This window comes from Malaclemys terrapin, chromosome 9, assembly GCF_027887155.1.
Source record: "Malaclemys terrapin pileata isolate rMalTer1 chromosome 9, rMalTer1.hap1, whole genome shotgun sequence".
NCBI lineage: Eukaryota > Metazoa > Chordata > Testudines > Emydidae > Malaclemys > Malaclemys terrapin.
Window position 1 is genome coordinate 46,141,591 of NC_071513.1, and position 17,998 is coordinate 46,159,588.

The 17,998-nt window shown below is 51.2% G+C and overlaps 1 protein-coding gene across 9 annotated transcripts in view; it reads right to left on the bottom strand.

Annotated features, from left to right (window-relative positions):
- Positions 1–17,246, bottom strand: part of HDAC8 (histone deacetylase 8) — a 111,005-nt gene extending 93,759 nt beyond the window's left edge. For all 9 annotated transcript variants that reach the window (XM_054040014.1, XM_054040008.1, XM_054040012.1 and 6 more), the window contains exons 1-3: positions 17,128–17,246; positions 14,983–15,035; positions 2,511–2,641 (exon numbers count right to left, since the gene is read on the bottom strand). In XM_054040014.1, the coding sequence (XP_053895989.1) occupies positions 2,511–2,641; positions 14,983–15,035; positions 17,128–17,217 (274 nt within the window). In that variant the 5' untranslated portion in view covers positions 17,218–17,246. The remainder of the gene's footprint in view (positions 1–2,510; positions 2,642–14,982; positions 15,036–17,127) is intronic.
- Positions 17,247–17,998: the final 752 nt, after the last annotated feature.

Below are 17,998 nucleotides of genomic sequence, written 5' to 3' on the forward strand. Positions count from 1 at the left end.
AGTGGGAGTACACCAGGGAACTGTATTTAACTTTAGTTACAGTTCTGGCTTCCCATTCTGGCTACCGTAGGAAGCCAAAGCGAGGCTGCTGGCAAGGGGACTGACCTCCTTTGAGCATGGTCCATGTGGAAGATGCCATCCTCTGGCTTTCCAAGGTGAGTTTCTTTGGGCCGTGCTCCACAGGAAAAAATTAAAAGCCAAATGGCTTTCTCAGACCAAGAATACTCAGGGGTTGTATGGACCCCTCCTGGCTCAGCAACAAGCAGGTGTTAGGCCAGTTAGCCCCATTTGAACCACAAACACTGGTTCGGTTACCAGATATATTGGGTTGCTTTGCTCTATTCCCCTCTTTCACATGGAGTACCTGCAACTCCCCTACCTGCCCAACAACCACACAGCACATCCTTAGTCTCCAGAAGCAGAGCCCTTCTACACTTGAACACTATCATGAGAACTCAGTGGATGCGGACCTAGAATGTAACCCGCTCTCTCACCTCCAGCACCACCCCACGCATTGGAGACCTTTCCAGGCATATCCAAAATCTCAGGATATGTCTTCACTGCAATCAGAGATATGGCAGCAGCACGTCAAGCTAGTTTTGCTCTTGCTAGCTCAAACAATACCCGTGAGCTGCGGCAGCACAGGTTAGTCACTCAAGTGGGCTTCCAAAGCCTGTGCTGCTGCACATGCTGCCCTGGCTTCACTGCTACTGTTATTGGAGCTTGCTAGATCAAAGCTATTTCAACTATGTGCTGCAGTCACACTTCTGATGCACTGGAGACAGACCCTCAGAGCAGCACAGAATTTCAGGACCAGTTTCTAGAATTAAACCTGTCGCCTTGGAAGAGCCTTGAGTGTTTTGTGCAGAACTCGGGACTCTGCAGTAGGGCTCAGTGTAACATCAGGAAGGAGGCAGTGTCTCCCACTGTTTCACACAAAGATGACAAACTTCACCTCCCACTGTGCAGCTGGAAATGCTAAAGCCCTTCAGAGTGCTGACTTCAAGGAGTAGCTGCAAGTGCCATGGCAGGCAAGTGAGCAGTATAAATCCACTATAGAGCACAATGCTATTGTACGTGGTTGGAGCCCACTGAGCTCTTGCTATTCCCGTGATTCCTGCTTGCATATGCTGCAGCTCAATCAACGCCACTCCCAGCTTGTTGGACATCTGCCTTTTCTGTTGCTGCAAGGTGCATGGGTTTGGGTGCTGCTTCCTATCAAACGGCTTTTCAAACACCTGGAACATCAGGACACATCAAAACATCCAGTGGAGAATCCAATACCCAAGAATCATGCTGAGCAGCAAAGATGACATTGGCAATTAAGTAGCCATCATTAGGTTTTCAAGTTAATGCTCCACTGAGGAGGAGGAAGACACCACCCTCACACCCACCCCCTTTGCATCACTGGTTCAGGAAGCCTGGCTTCCAGACCTCTTAAGAAACACTGGAACAGGTTACACCATGGACCACTCTCTGGTGCCCTCTGCTTGTTTGAAACTGAAAGTGAAGCCTCGGATCCCAGGAACACAGCAAGTTCCCCATGATGATCACTGTTTAATACCCACCTCCTGCCCCCCAGAAACCCATAAGCTCTAGCAGTTCAAATAGCAGCTTTGCACATCCACACTAGAGGTATATGGATGGAGTTATACCAATGGCTAGAATCGGGACCTACGTGCAGTCTAGACAAGGTTTAAGTCACTCTTTGTTCAGCCATGGCCATTGAAGTACAGTTCTACTCTGAAAGCGGCCTTGTCAAAATGTCTCTTGGAGCTCCATCTTTATCTGGGGGGGGGGGGGGGGAGGGGGTATGTCTACACAGTCTGCAGCAGCATGCCTCCCAGCCCATGTTAACAGGACTAATTAGAGCTCTAAAAATAGCTATATAGACACCCCTCCCCCTAGGTTTCAGAGCCCAGGCTGCAACTTCAAAGCACTGTCTATGCAGCTGTATTTAGAGCATTAGCACAAGCCCCACTCACCAACCGAAGTCTGTTGACCCAGGCTGGGAGGCTTGCTGCCGCAGGCTGTGTAGACATACCAGCTCAAATGCACTTGGTTTCCAAGTAAACTATTGTTTTGTGTCTAGTTGCCAGCCTACCAACTCACCCAGTGATCTAAGAGAGATGCTGGATTCATTCCTTGTCACACCAGCCCAGTAATACAGATTCTCGAACTGAAACTCATTATGTTAATGATGCATGAGCCAGAATAGAATTTAGCTCCCTCTCGCAAAGCTGTGCTGCCTCTTCTAGGTTAAAAGGAGCAATTTTTAAAAAGGTTTGCACTGGGAAAGCTAGTAGTTCTGCCAATTAACACAGGGAGAAGATCTATGCAGTAAGAGCAGCCCATTTTTACAGTCACTTATCAGAGCAGAAACGGACTTTGTTTAAAAGGCTGAAAAGGAGAAAAACCTTTGACGGCTCCTTCTGGAAAATGTGCAAGACTTCAAGCTCAAAACAAACACAACCATCTTCCATTCATCTTTGCTTAAAAAGGCTCCTTACCCAGTCCATACTCCACGGACTCCGGGTGGTCATTGTCCCCTTCCTCGCTGACCTTCTGGAGGTGCTGCAGATAGGCATCAGTGTGAAAGCTTGCCATCTCCTCCATGGAAGCCACTTTGGGCTTGACTATCCTAGCAAGACAGATGGAACAAAAGCAATAAGGCAGATTCACGAGGCGTAGCGGGAACTGTTTGACTGGAAGTTCCTCAGGTTAGGGATCTCGAATTAACTTATATTATATTAAGATACACAGGACACAAAGCTCACAGCAAAGGTTGCCATTCTGACTGAAAAAAAGCCTCCTGCTCTGAGCTGGGCCACTGATTTTAATGGGTGTGAGGCAACGTTATCGTGGTTGCCTTTGATGTGGAGCACTTGCAAACTGGCTTCAGATTACTGTGCAATTAATCTTTTGCCCTTGTTTGGATTCCATTTCTATTTTCACTTTTATTTGATGCTATTCTGAGTTTGGCTGACTGTCTACAGATCCAAACATTTTGGTCACACACACAGATAGGTAATACTCATGAGCGGCCAGTGACCTGGCCGTTGAGGAAGCTAGTTCCCGGCCCCTCCCCTTGTGTCCCCCTCTCCCGCTCCCCTCTTTCCTCCTTCCCCCTCAGGAGCCCAGAACATCCCCACCATGGCCGCCAGCCCCAGCCCCGGTGCGCCAGGCCGCAGCGCCCCCAGCCCCCGGGCACCCAGCCCCAGATGGCGCAGCTGCAGCCACCCCCAGCCACACCAGGCAGCACGGCCCCAGCACCAGCCACCCTGAGTCCCTGTGGGAGGCAGGACAGCCAGCCCCAGCCAGCCAGGGCAGAGAGCTGGGAACCACAGGATGGAGCCTGGCCTGGGGGTGGAGCCACGCTAGGCTGTTTTGGGAGGCACAGCCTCCCCCTGCCTATGATACTCACCACCCATGATAACACCTGTGTGTCACAGCCTGGTCTAGTCCCACTCTCTGAACAGACACTAGTCCATTATGATGGGATCCAATCTTTGGATGCCACATACTGCTAAGCCCCTGGGACTGGAGAGTGACTGGTCGCTGGTCGGAGTATTGTGTCTTTCAGGCGCATTCCCTAGTGCAGAAACACCTCTCTTGGGCAATAGGACCCTACAGTCTGGCCCCCCAGACTCCAGAACCAGTTTCATAGCCTTCCTGAATCCCTAGTTGTGTAGACAAATTCCATGGAGTCCACCTAGCTATGGGAGCTCTGCTTTCTAGTTAACCCCTTCAGGGGCAACATCACAGTAAATCAAGGATACCCAGGCTTAGGAAACGAATGCGTTACCACACCCACATTTTACTGTTACGAAGCACAAGAGTTACAGATCAATGGAAAACAGCAAACTCCTGAACGCATCCCCCTCTGTCTTATCTCACCCCCCTGCCCCATTGTGAGTCTCTGTGTTTGGTCAGTGCTCCTGGAAGAAGCAAAGTCCCTCCTGCCTCCAGTCTCCCCAGCTGGTCTCCTGTTTTTAATGATGAATTGGCCCCTTGGCTTAGAGAACATAAACCAGGTCTAAAAGACCAGGAGCACCTGTAATATTTTATGAATATCATATGCCCACCCATTCGATCTATTATTGTGTTGTTTGCTATAGGATAACAAAGGATTCATTCAAGCAGGGGTTGCTTGCACATAGCAAGAAAACGGGACAACAGCATCAGAAAGGACAATGCAAGTGTCAATCACTTTGAAGTCTGACCTCTGATACCAGGCAGACTTCAACAGTCTGGAAACTACAGGAAGGGGATCCAAGTAGGAAAAACTGGAACAAAGAACAATCCTTGAAGAACAGGAGAGAACGAGGCAGAGGAGTAGGCTGAACCCCTGTACCCAGAGATGGGGGTGTCTGGGATAAACAAGGTCTACCAGTACCTACATCTATAGTACGACGGATATGTGTGACCATAGATTTTTTACTGTGTTTAAAACCCCCTTCTCTGGTTATCATAGGCGCTGACTCTGTGCATGGAGCGCCAACGGAAAAAAAATTAGTGGGTATTTAGCACCCACCTGCAGCCAAACTCCCCTCCCCCCTACTCCCACCTGCCAGTGGCCCCGCCAATCAACAGAGTGGGGGCAGGAAGAGGCGCGGTGGGGGCGGGGCCTGAGCACCCCCAGGGACAGTTGGAAGCCGGTGCCTGTGTTGGTTATGCTTTGTTCCTACTGTTGGGATTAAACACTACTTTGTTCTAAGAAGGCTGCTGTGTCTCACTGTACTCACCATGGGTCAAAGCTGCCAACGAGAAGACCCACAAGTAGCCCAACCTCTTTGGATCTGTGGAGCAACCTCAGTTGATACACAAGGCACTGTAGCCTGAGAGTGGGAGAATCATGGGACTCCACCCAGAGATAGCTGAAGACACAGGGCATGTCACCTGTGTGACTAGAGAAGGGCCAAATGTGCAGCTAGCTCTGGAACCGTGACACTGGCCGCCACCACAATAACTGCCCCAAAACTTCCACTGGGGAATTTCTAGGCACCACCCCATCGGGCAAGAGGAAAAAACGGTTACCTACCTTTCATAATTGTTGTCCTTCAAGATGTGTTGCTCATGTCCCTTCCATTCTAGCTGTGTGCACGCCCACATGCGTGGCCAGAGATTTTTGCCTTACTGCTATCTGTAGGGCCAGCAATGGCGCCCCCTTGAGTGCCGCGATCATGCAGCGGTATATCAGGTGCCACCGACCCTACACCCTCTCAGTTCCTTCTTGCCAGCAACTCCAACAGAGGGCTAGGAGGGTGGGTAATGGAATAGACATGAGCAACATCTAGAAGAACAAAAGGTAGGTAACCGTTTTTTCTTCGAGTGCTTGCTCAGGTCTATTCCATGCTTGGTGACTCACAAGCAGTGCCAATGGAAATGGGCTTAGAGTTCAGTCTTGCAACGTGCAGCACTGCCCTGTCGAAGCCAGCATCATTCCATGAGTGCTGGGTCAGCGCATAATGGGATGTAAATGTATGGACAGACAACCAGGTAGCCACTTGGCTCAGCACCTGAGCCAAGGCCGCTGATGACATTTGCACTTTTGTCAAGTCCGCTTTGATTATCGCCGGTGGAGGCACACTCACCAGCTCACAGCAGTATCGGATGCAGGCTGTGATCCAGGATGAAATCCTTTGAGAAGACACTGGGCGATCTTTCATCCTGTCTGCCACCGCAATAAACAGCCGTGTCCTGGAATGGCCGTATCCTGTCGAGACAGAAGGCCAGCACCCTCTGGACATCCAGGGCATGTAACCTGCACTCCTCTTTGGATTTATGGGGCTTCAGAAAGAAGACCGGTAAGAAAATGTCCTGGCCGGTATGAAACTGGGAAACTATCTTGGGCAGGAACGCTGGGTGCGATCACAATTTTGTAGAACACTGTATAGGGTGGTTCTGACATAAGTGCCCGGATTTCAGACACTATGTAGCTAAACGTAATCACCACCAGGAATACAACCTTCCAGGAGAGAAAGAGAAAAGAGCAGGAAGCCAGAGGTTCGAAGGGAGGCCTCATGAGCCTCGACAGCACAAGATTTAAATCCCAGGGAGGGACAGGGTTCCAGACGTCTGTGGCATCTTTGCCCTCACCTTTCAAGAGCCAGACCATCATGTCATGAGTGAGGACCGACCTGCCTTGGAACAGAGGATGGAACACAGAAATAGCAGCCAGGTGGACCCTGATCGATGACAGGGACACGCTGTGACGTTCCCCTGGTGTTATCTGGACCGGTGATCTGCTATGTCAGTCCAATCCTTGCCCCTGGGAGCCAGCCTTACCCTGCTCTGCTATGAGAACCCCCACTCCCGGGCTGTTCACGCACAGCCTCTAGCACGTAAGCTGCTCCCAGCACGTGAGCGAGCACTTTTGGCCAGCCACTGCTTGGATTGTGCAACCAAATGACACTAGCCAATATCTCCAGTCCCAGAAACAATCCTAGGAACTTCCGTCTTGCAGTGTCCAGTTATGCCCGCTGGACACTGCAAGCTTATATGAGTTCATCAATTTAAGAAATTGATATGTACCAGGCTTGTTATCCCAACGGGAGTCCGTGACACGCTTCAAACCAAACGCATTGTGAGAATACTTAATATTTAAATAAGGACTGGGAATGGCTGAGCCATTACAAACATTGAATCTATCTCCCCTTGTAAGTATTCTCACACTTCTTATCAAACTGTCTGTACTGGGCTATCTTGATTATCACTTCAAAAGTTTTTTTTCTCTTACTTAATTGGCCTCTCAGAGTTGGTAAGACAACTCCCACCTGTTTATGCTCTCTGTATGTGTGATATATATCTCCTCAATATATGTTCCATTCTATATGCATCCGAAGAAGTGGGCTGTAGTCCACGAAAGCTTATGCTCTAATAAATTTGTTAGTCTCTAAGGTGCCACAAGTACTCCTGTTCTTCTTACAAACTAAGATGCTTCTCACCACAGGCTGGCTGGTTGCCCTTCAGCCAGGCTCTCTCCTTTGATCAATGCTTCAGTCGCTTGGTGGTGGTGGTGGTGGTGGTGTCTGTGGATGGAGGTGGAAGGGAGAGGAAGAGCATGGCAAACATCTCTCTCTTTTATCACGTTCTTTCATCCCTCTTGGCTCTGCCCCGCTCCCCCTTCAGGGTCAGGTGAGCATTACCGCATCGTAGTCCCAAACTGACCAAAGGAAGGGGGGGGTGACTCACTCAAGAGTCCAACAGATCCTTTGTTGTTGCTTAGGCCAGTGTCCTTTGTTCTTGTGAGGCTGGGCTTGTCCCATATTTGCCCTGATGAGGTGTAAACTACCCCTCTGCTCCTGAAGAGTTTTTGCCTGGGCTTGTTTTAAGCCATGAGGACACATTTTCAGCCTCATAACTATATACATGAAATTACAACCTATAACATTACTATAACAACAATGCATCATGAGCCTTCCAAAAGACACCAGACATGACAAACTTTGCATTGGATACCACACAATCATATTATAAGGATGAACATGGGAGTGTAGGGTGTTCCCCCAAGATACAGTGTCACACCCTGAAATTTGAGGTGCAGATGATAATCCAGGATCACCTGCAGCGAGGCCTGTTCGGCGCAGACGCGCCAATCCGAAGCCCAGCATGTGAATCTTTTCCACTTTGCCAGGTAAGTTGCTCTGGTGGAGGGCTTTCTGCTACCCAGCAAGACCTGTTGTAGCTGGGTTGAGCATTCCCACTCTTCCGCATTCCGCCATGCAGTAGCCATGCTGTCAAGTGCAACACCTCTAGGTTTGGATGCAGGAAATTGTCGTGCTCTTGGGACAGCAGGGCTGGACAGAGAGGGAGCTGCAGTGGCTGAATCAGTGCTTCACGAGGAGTCTGTGAATCAGTGGCACTGGCGGGAAGGCATACTTCAGGGCTCCCGACCACAGGATCAGGAAAGTATCTGACATGGAACCCCGGTCCATCCCCTGGAGTGAACAGAACACATAGCATTTCCTGTTCTGGCAGGACACAAACAAATCCACCTGGGGAGTTTCCCACTTTTGGAAGATCATACTAGCTGCCTCCAGATGGAGCGATCACTCGTGGCGAGACGAGAAGGTCCTGCTGAGGGAATCTGCTGGCACATTTTTGGTCCTGGGCAGGTGCACGGCTACCAAATGAATGGCATGCCGCACACAGAAGTCCCAAAGGCTGAGAGCTTCTTGGCAAAGGGCTGACGACCTGGCTCCGCCCTGCCTGTTGATGTAATACATTGCAGCAGTATTGTCCATAAGGACCTGCACCAACTTGGACATCAGGGGGCGCAAGAAAACCTGGCAGACCAGGAGAACTGCCCTTAGCTCCCGGACATTGATGTGAAGGGCCAGATTGTCCCACAGCCAGCGGCCTTGAGTGCTGAGCTTGCCCAGGTGAGCTCCCCAGTCGAGGTCAGAAGCATCTGAAACCAGGGTCAGGGATGGGGCCATGAAGGGAACACCCTCCAACACCAACCCGGGGTTCAACCACCACTTCAGGGATGACAGGATGTGATCCGGCACCCTGACTACTCAATGTATGTTGTGTCTGTTGGGGGTGTAAACAGACACTAGCCACGCTTGAAGAGGCCGGAGGTGGAGCCAGGCATGACTGACCACGTATGTACAAGTCGCCATGTGGCCCAGCAACTGCAGGCAGGTGTGAGCCATGGTGAGCAGGTGCGAGATCAGACACACCTCTGGAAGGAAGGCTCTGGCTCGTGTGGAATTGAGAACCACCCCAATAAACTCCATGCATTGGACTGGCCTCAAGTTGGAATTTTTCTCGTTTATCAACAGGCCCAGGTTGCGGCAGGTGGAACGCACCAGATTGAGGCTGCTCTCCACTTGTTCCCGAGACCTGCCCTTGATGACCCAATCGTCGAGATATGGGAAGACCTGGACCCCTCAATGTCTTAGGTAAGCGGCCACTGGCGCCATACATTTTGTGAAGACCTTTGGAGCCGCTGAGAGGCCAAAGGGGAGCGCCATAAATTGAAATGGAGGAAACATCTGTGACCATGGAATATGAAAATATGCATCCTTCAAGTCGAGGGCAACATACCAGTCTCCTGGATCCAGGGAGGGGATGATGGAGGCCAAGGAGACCACGAGAAACTTCAACTTCTTGAGAGAATTGCTGAGGCATCACATGTCCAAAATGGGTCTGAAGCCCCTTTTTGCTTTCAGGATTAGGAAATAACGGGATTAGAATCCTTCCCTGTCATTTCCTGAGGGACCTCCTCCACCGCCCCTCCTGAATGAGGAGTTGCTCATGTGAAGGGTCCCTGAAGAGGGCCAGGAATGATGGGGAGTGGAAGGGAGGAGCGGCCAAAAACAGCAGGGTGTAACCTTAAAACACTATCTCCAGAACCCAAGGGTCTGAGGTGACTCGGGACCAGGCCGAACGGAAGGGATGAAGATGGCTGAGGAAAGAACAGGATGGATCCTGCGGTTGAGAGCGATGCACCAGAAAATGAGTGTTTCTGGCCCCCAGGGTGTTTTGCTGGGCCGGGCTGCACAGGTGAGCGGGAAGAGGAAGGGCAACGGTGCCTGAAACTAACATCTCTGTCCCTTCTTCTTGCAGTTCCTGTACAAGGCTGCCAAGGCCTAGATGGCCGGAACTGCTTTCTCACATGCTGCGGTGTATGCATGCCCAACGAGCGAAGGGTGGCCCGAGGTCCTTCAACCCATGCAGCCTTGCATCCTTCTATTCTGAGAAAAGACCAACCCCATCAAATGGGAGGTCTTGTAGCAAGGTCTGCCTCATAACCACCGACGACGTTAGCACCCTAGCTGTGGAGTCAGCCACATCCCACACCATCTGGAGGGAGCACCCTCCACCAGGGTGCCAAATTCCTGGGCCAAGCCAGACAGGAAGGACTCTGAACTTACGGAGGGAGTCCCATAAATTAAAATTGTATCTCCCTAGGAGGGCCTGATGGTTCACCACCCGGAATTGCAGGCTGGCAGTTGAATGAATTTTTCTTCCAAACAAGTCCAATCTTTTGGCCTCTCTATTTTTGGTATTTTTGGTGGGGGGGGGGGGGGGGGGGGTGTCGAGCTGGTATGACCTTGTTTATCTTTTTCATTGGCCGCAGAGGCCACCAGCGAGTCCGGAGGAGAGTGGGTGTAAAGGTATTCAGATCCTTTGTGTATTTGTGTAAAAGTATTTCTTTTTGGCCCTTTTTGAGGTGGGAAAGATGGGTAAGAGGGTTTGCCAGAGGAGCTTGGCATTCTTGAGGACACCGTCATGCACTGGTAGTGCGACACGGACTGGGGTAGAGGCTGACAGGACATCAAAAAAAAATATCCACCTGCTCAGCCATTTTCTCCACCTCCAGGCCCAAGTTCTCAGCCAGCCGACGAAGCAGGGCTTGGTGTTCTTTAAAATCATCCAGTGGGCTGGCCCTCGAGGGTCCTGCAACAGCCTCAACTGGGGACGAAGATGACGATTGCACCGCCGGGGGAGAGAGGCTTAGGGGTGGGTGCAGTTTCCTCTGCCTTGACCTCTGAGTCGTGCCTGATGCACCAAGCCTGGTGCCATTGGTGCCACCAGCTGTTGCTCCGAGGCGGTGGCCGATGAATGGTGTGAAGGGGGCAATGCCATAACCAGCACTCCCCACGCGCTCCAGTAAAGCCACTGCCCTGGCCACTGGCCAGGCTGCCTAGGGTGTCCACTTGCACTGGTGCAGTCTAGGCGAGGGGCTGAACTGAGATTCCGTGCCAGAGGAATCCCCTTCCGGCGACCACGGTGGGGCTGTTAACGCCTGAGTTTGTTTGCTGACTGTCACCGCCGGAGACCAGTGCCTGGAGCGAGGGGACCGGTGCTGGTATCGAGGGGACCAGTGCCGGGGAGGACCAGAAACGCGACGGGGAGCACTCCCACAAGGCCAGAACCTGCGCCAAGAGGACGACTGGTGGGAGGGCAAACAGTGCCGGTCGTACGGAGACCAGCATCTTCCTCTAGGCGATCCATGCTGAGATGGTGGGGACCGCGATCACAGTGCCAGTGACCTAGGATGAGCCCCAGAGGATCTAGGCTGTGATTCCGGTGACCTGCGGTGCAGAGGTGGAGAGCATTGCTTCATCTTGGGGGATCGACAGTGCACTACTACCCCGAGGGATCTTAGCAGCTGGCCTGCCCTCGTGGGGAGCCTTTACCGATTTCTGAGACATGTGCTGTATTGGAGGCGCAGGCAGAGGCCTTTGCTCTCTCAGCCCCGGGGAAGCTTGTAAAGGTGTTGGTGCCATCTGGGGGTTTAGGTCCCATGCCGCTCCCGGGAGTTGGTGGTGGATCTTTCAAGGGGCTAAGGGCCCGGACCGGGGAGGCACGAGCGTGGGGCTCCAGAGTGGCCGTGTGGCTCGAAGTGGGTCCCTTGCCCAGTGACCCATATCCCTTCTTGCCTGATGCCAGGGAGCCATGCTTCCTAGCCTTCTTTTTGGGCACTGGCGATGGGGAATGGTGCTGGGCGGAGCCCGGTGCCTGGAGCACACCGAGGCACTCAGTGAGTCCTGGTGGGACAGCATGGAAGCCGGACGAAGGGCAGACTCCATGAGGAGAACCGGTAAATGAATATCCCGCTCCTCCTCCATGCGGGACCGCAAATTGATACAAATTCGGCACTTATCTCTATCGTGTGATTCCCCCAGGCACTTGAGGCAGCTGCTATGGGGGTCACTCACAAGCATAGGCTTGTTGCAGTCTGTGCAGGGCTTACCTGGGGCGAAGTCCCTGCTGGGACTCTAACTGCTAACTACACTTAACAACTACTTAACACTAACTACTATAAACTATTTACAAGGCCCTAAGGCTCGAAGTCAGTAAGACGAAAACTGCTAGCCCTAGCAATGCAAGGAAAGGCACTCCGACTAATCACCACAGGCGGTAAGAAAGAAATATGGGCTTGGATACACTTGCAAGTTAGAGCGCATTAAAACAGCCCTGGGTGCCCTAACTCATGACGCGTCCACACTGGCAAGGCACATAGAACGCCTGGACTCCGCGGCTGGAGCGCTCCTGGTAATCTACCTCCATGAGAGGCATAACACTTGCTGCGCCCCGGCTGGAGCACTGCTGGTGCTATTACTGGTCTATTACTGCGCTCTGATTGGCCTCCAGAAGTGTCCCACAATACCTTGTCTAGCCACTCTAGTCATCACTTTGAACTCTACTGCCCTGACCTCAGGTGACGAACCGTCAGATCCGCTCTTTAAATTCTCTGGGAATTTTGAAAATCCCCTTCCTGTTTGCTCAGCCAGGGGTGGAGCAATCTCAGCGAATCTTTCCAGGTAACCATGCCTCCACACGCCAGGCGAGCCCCAGTATGGAGCAATGGCAAGGTGCTGGGCCTCATCAGTGTTTGGGGGGAGGAAGCTGTCCAGTCCCAGCTGCACTCCAGTTGTAGGAATTACGATACCTTCGGGCAGATATCAAGGGACATGATGGAAAGGGGCCATGACCAGGACGCACTGCAGTGCAGGGTTAAAGTGAAGGAGCTGCGGAATGCCTACCGCAAAGCACGTGAGGCAAACCACCGCTCCGGTGCTGCCCCCGCAACCTGACATTTCTACAAAGAGCTGGACGCAATACTTGGGGGCGACCCCACCTCTACTCCGAGTACCACCATGGACACTTCCAGGACCAACTTATTCTGTGGAAAATGTGGGGACAGTGTTGAGTATAGGGGCCCCCTGCAGCTGTTGGCTCTCCCCAAGGCACAGAACCCCTGAGGACAGTACAGCCATGAAACAATCAGTCCCCCTTGCCCCTGTGCTTACTCACCATTTTGGGGCTCTTGTGGGTTATGTGCGCTCACTTTGGGATGGGCAATTTCTATTATTGTGTACACTGTACTAGTCTTTAAGTTTGGCCGAATCATTGCTCTGTCTGGTGTGAACAATGCTGCCTCTGTTAATTGTTGCATTTTGGCTTTACAGATGCAACCTTGAGATTCCAGCCGTTGTTGTTATCAACGGCTGAAAGACTCCAAAGAATCAGGAAGCATCCACGAAGAAGCAAAGAGGACATGCTACATGAAGTCATGCAGCAGTCCCTTAATGAAAATCAAAAAGTGCAGGAGTGGCAGGAGAGTGAAGGGAGGGTCCACCAGCAGAATGCAGATCGCCGGCACCAAAGCACAGAGCAGCTGCTAAGCATCATGAAGACCAAGCGGACTCGATACAGGCGGTTATAGCAATGCAGGCGGAGCATATCCGCGCCCGCTCCCCCTGGCAACTCTTGTCCCAAAACTCTTTCCCTTGTGCCCCCCATGTCACCGCCAACCCATTTTCCCCAACATCCGGGTTCTTATTGCCAACAGCAGCCTCCAACATCTGTAGCTTCACCACCCAGTCCACCTGTAGCTTCACAAACCACCACCCGCTTCTCCACCATCAGGGCAACTCTCAATCTTGTGTCCTTGCGCCGCAGGGTGGGGGCAAGCTCAGCACACAGTCCCATGAAAGTGGCTTTTCTCATCCAAAAGTTCTGCAGCCACTGTTCGTCATCCCAGACTTGCATGACGATGTAATCCCACCACTCAGTGCTTGTTTCCCAAGCCCAAAAGCGGCTTTCCACAGTGGTGAGCATTTCCGTGAATGCCACAAGCAATCTCGTGTCGTAAGCATTATGCGAGTGGACATCATCATCGGACTCCTCACTGTCACTTCATAGCTTAAGGAGTAACTCGACTGCAATTCGTGACGTGCTGGCGAGACCCATCAACATATTCCTCAGCAGTTCGGGATCCATTTCCACGGACCGAAAGAGAAGACAGAGCGCACAGTACAAAAAACTGTTGAAAGATGGCGCCAAATGTGGACGGAAGCACAGGGATTGCTGGGATGCGAAGCGATGCATCACAGGGCATTAGGACAGGAGCCAGAATGTCCCGCATCCTCCCACCCCCTTCCCACAAGCCACGGCACCAGAATGGGAAGAGGTGCTCTGTGAGATAGCTGCCCATAATGCACCGCTCCCAATGCAGCTGAAAGTGCCGCAAATGTGGCCACGCCAGTGCACTTACAGCTGACAGTGTGAACACATGGCAGCGCTTTCCCTGCTGTAGTCTCCAAGGGCTGGTTTAAGTCTGAGCGCTCTACATCTGCAAGCGTAGCCAAGACCTGAGAGGGCGTAGGATCGTCGGCGCCTGATATACCAGCGCATGAGCACGGCACTCATGGGGGCACCACTGCCAACCCTACGGATACCGCTAAGAAAAAAAATCTCCAATGACCGTGCATGTGCGCACACCTAGAATGGAATCGACATGAACAAGCATTCAAAGAAGAGCTGGGATTCCTTTAAGATGCTATTGCTGGATGCTGCTCAGAGGTTCTATCATCTGTAGCAGGCTAACAGGCGTCCAGTATGTTTGAACACATACACCAGCCCCCTTAAGCACTGGAAAGGAAGTGGAAACCTCTTTTCCTCCTTACCCAATTCCCAACACTCTCCTGAAGGAAGGGCTCTTCAATACCCTACTCCAAACCTCTGCCTGAGTCCTTTGTACCCCACAAATAGCTCTAAGACCTGGCTAGACTGTTCTCAAGCAGCAGCGAGAAACTGACATGGTCTATGTTGGTTTCCCAGCTGCCCATCAGGCTCTACTAGCAGTGGGAAAGCTAATCAGTGCTTGGTCACTGTCACTCATTAATAAAAGTTGAGGATGGCATGGCACGGCACATTTAAAAAAAAAATGCACTAGATATTTATTACCTGGAAGACTTTTCTCATCAGATTCTGTGGTCTGATGATAAATAGCATTTGTCATAACTACTGTAACACTGTCCATTTAGCAGAACAAGCAAACTCTGCGTACAAATCAACAACACAAGAAGTCAGTGTATGGGTTTTATGAATGCACAAATGCAGGGCCCAATCCTGCACTATGCTGCATGGCATTGAGTTCCCGGAGAGCTGAGGATACTCAGCACCTACAGGATCAGGCAATTAGCATACACTCTTCAGGAAATAGATGATGTGACTTACCTCATGTGGTCGAGTAAGGAATATGCTTTGATCAAAGAATGCACCATACTGGCCTACAGAATAGAAACGTAAGAGAATAGGTTACCAAGTTATGCAAGGGTTACCAAGTAGGCCTGCACCATACGTAGAAGAATGTCCCTAACCCAGCAGCTTGCAACCTAATCCCCACACAAACATAGAGCAGATATGTCAGCGATCCTAAACTGAAATGGTGCTGATGTGTACCAAAGGTCCTTCATTATTAGTCTTTACCAATTTCCCCCCAAAATTCCTGGGTTTTGAAAAAAAACAATATTCAGGTTTTACTGATTTTCATCCAAATTTTGGCTTTTTCAGGACCCAGGAATTTTTCGCAGGGAAACTGGATAGGGCTGTGTGGAAGGGTGAGCCAGGTTAGGAGGGGGTCTATACACCAGGGGCCAGTAGTCAGGGGTGCAGCCTTCTGCTTCCCTTCAGAACTCAGCCCTTCACCATGGCCCCATCTGCTTCCTCCGCACAGTGGCAGAATGAGACAAGCGGGGAGCTAGGTCCTGGAAGCTGAAAGGGCTGGACTGCTGCAGGGAGTGGAAGGCTACTGCCACATGGTAAGACTCGGCTTCCCCCCACCCCCACTCTGCCCTTTGATTTCAGTTTCTACCTATTTTCTCCAGTTTTTTTTTTTTTTTTTAAACATTAATAAAAAATGAAAATCCCAATAAATTAAAAATAAAATAAAAACAAACCCAAAGGGCCTTATATATACCACGCAGGTGACATCCATGTGATACACTGCATTTATCATGCATCTTTGACCATCTCACTTGGACTCTGCCCATTGATCCATCTCCCAGGGACTATGTCAACCACTCCTGAACTCTGAACAGCTTCAAAGAGCCTTTTCTTTGTTTTCCTTTTCCTTTTTTTTAAGTAAAAGGAATCACTCAAATATTTCTTTCCCCCCACCCTTATGTGGATTTCCTTCCCAGTGTGACTTGGATGGGTTTAGTGCTTGAAAACTATGGTTATAGGCAGCCTTGGAGAAACCTAAACAGCAATGCAGATACAAGGCTTGAACATCCACTCACTCCTATTCACACGTGAAATAGTTCTTCTGAAGAATGTGGCATTTTCAGAATACATGTGGGTGCAGAGTTTGGTATAAAGATCTTATCCAGGTTTATTTGGAAGCTGTCTGTCTCAAGCCAACACCCTAATTTTGGCACTACTCAAGCAAGGGGGAGTTATCCTCAAGCTTGTTTCACTCTTTCAGCTAGAAGAAGTTTTGTATGCACTTAGGCTTCCCTGGATCAGAGGACACTGAAAATGTCCTAGCATGTGGTGCTCTCCTCCATACCAGGAGACGCTGGCAATCCAAGAGACTGGAAGACAACAGCTTGGTTAGAGACTGCCAGGTCTGCTGAGATCTCCCCTCTGGAGTTAAGCACAGGGAAGAGGAGAAGATTTTTACATAAACGTTATCAAAGCAAAACAGATTTATGCCCTGTTTTTCTAAACAAGGTTCCCTGCTCCCAATTTCTCCCTTAGCCAGGTTTTAAAGATCCTTACAAAGCTTTCTGGGGTACATTAGCTCCCATATTGCTATTTCATCACATAAATCTTTTCCACTTGGCAGCTCCCCTTTTCCCCTCAGCCAGCTGAGGCTCTGGAGCAGGAGCATCTCTTGCTATGTGTCTGTGTGGAGCTGGGCACGAGGGTGTCCTGATCTCGGACAGGGCCTCCAGATGTACAAATAACAATTATAACACAGACGTTCTCACCAGCATGGGGGGCGGAGAGGGTACTTCACTTCACACTGTTTTTATACCCACCCTACTGCTACTCCCAGGCCGCTGGATTACACCAACCAAGTCTCAGCTGTGATAGTAAAGTCACAGCCTGCTCCCCAGGGCCCACTAATCTCTGCCACCTCCACCCAGAAACCCCACCCCACACAGGACGCCCCAAGCTTCCCACCCAGCCCATCACAGCTCCCCGCCCGCAAACTCCTCACACCGCACCGCCCCACCCTGTTCCCAGCAGGCCCCCCCAAGCTCCCCACCTGCACCCCACACTGCCCCCAAGCTCCCCACGCCGCCTCCCACAAAGCCCCCCACGCCACACTCCAGTGTCCTACCCTGCCTCCCACAGGGCCCCCCGCTCACCCACCCGTTTAGACACTTTGCAGAGCGAGTCGCACAGCGCCAGGTACTCCGGGCTACAGACATAGACCGGAGGCAGCGGCGGGGCCGCCTCCATCGGGCCCCGAGCCGGCTCCGCGCCCTTCAACCTGTGCGGACCAACGGCACGCCGGCCCCTCGGTACGCCGGGAGCTGTAGTCCTATAGCGCGGCCTGCCCTTCCCAGGGCATGCTGGGAGCTGTAGTCCTATGGGACATTCTCAAACTTGTCCTCTTTCTAAAAGTGCAGTGCCCAGAACTGGACGCAGTTCTCCAGCTGAGGGCTCACCAGTGTGGAGCAGAGTGGGACAGTTCCCTCCCGTGTCTCAGATACCCCACTCCTGTTAATACATCCCTAACCATATGACCCTTTTCCCCTCCCGTGTCTCAGATACCCCACTCCTGTTAATACATCCCTAACTATATGACCCTTTTTCACAACTGCATCGCTCATGTTCCATCAGTGACCCACTAGCACCCCAGATCCTTGCCCACAGTGCAAGCACCTGGGCAGTTATTCCCCATTTTGTGGTTGTGCATTTGAGTTTTGCTTTCTAAATGTTGCACTTTGCACTTATTTTCACAGAATTTCATCTTTTAGATTTCAGACCAATTCCTCACCTGATCAAGACCTTCTGAAATCTAATCCTGCCCTCCAGAGTGCTTTCAAACCCTCCCAGTGGTGTAGTGATTGTAGATCACATTCTTTCAAGAGAAGCATTCACTTTAGTGCCTTGACTAAACACCTGGTCACATTATTTAGAACATAAGAATGGCCATACTAGGCCAGATCAACGGTCCATTTCCAACAGTGGCCGGTGTCAGATGCTTTAGAAGAAATTAACAGAACAGGGCAATTCA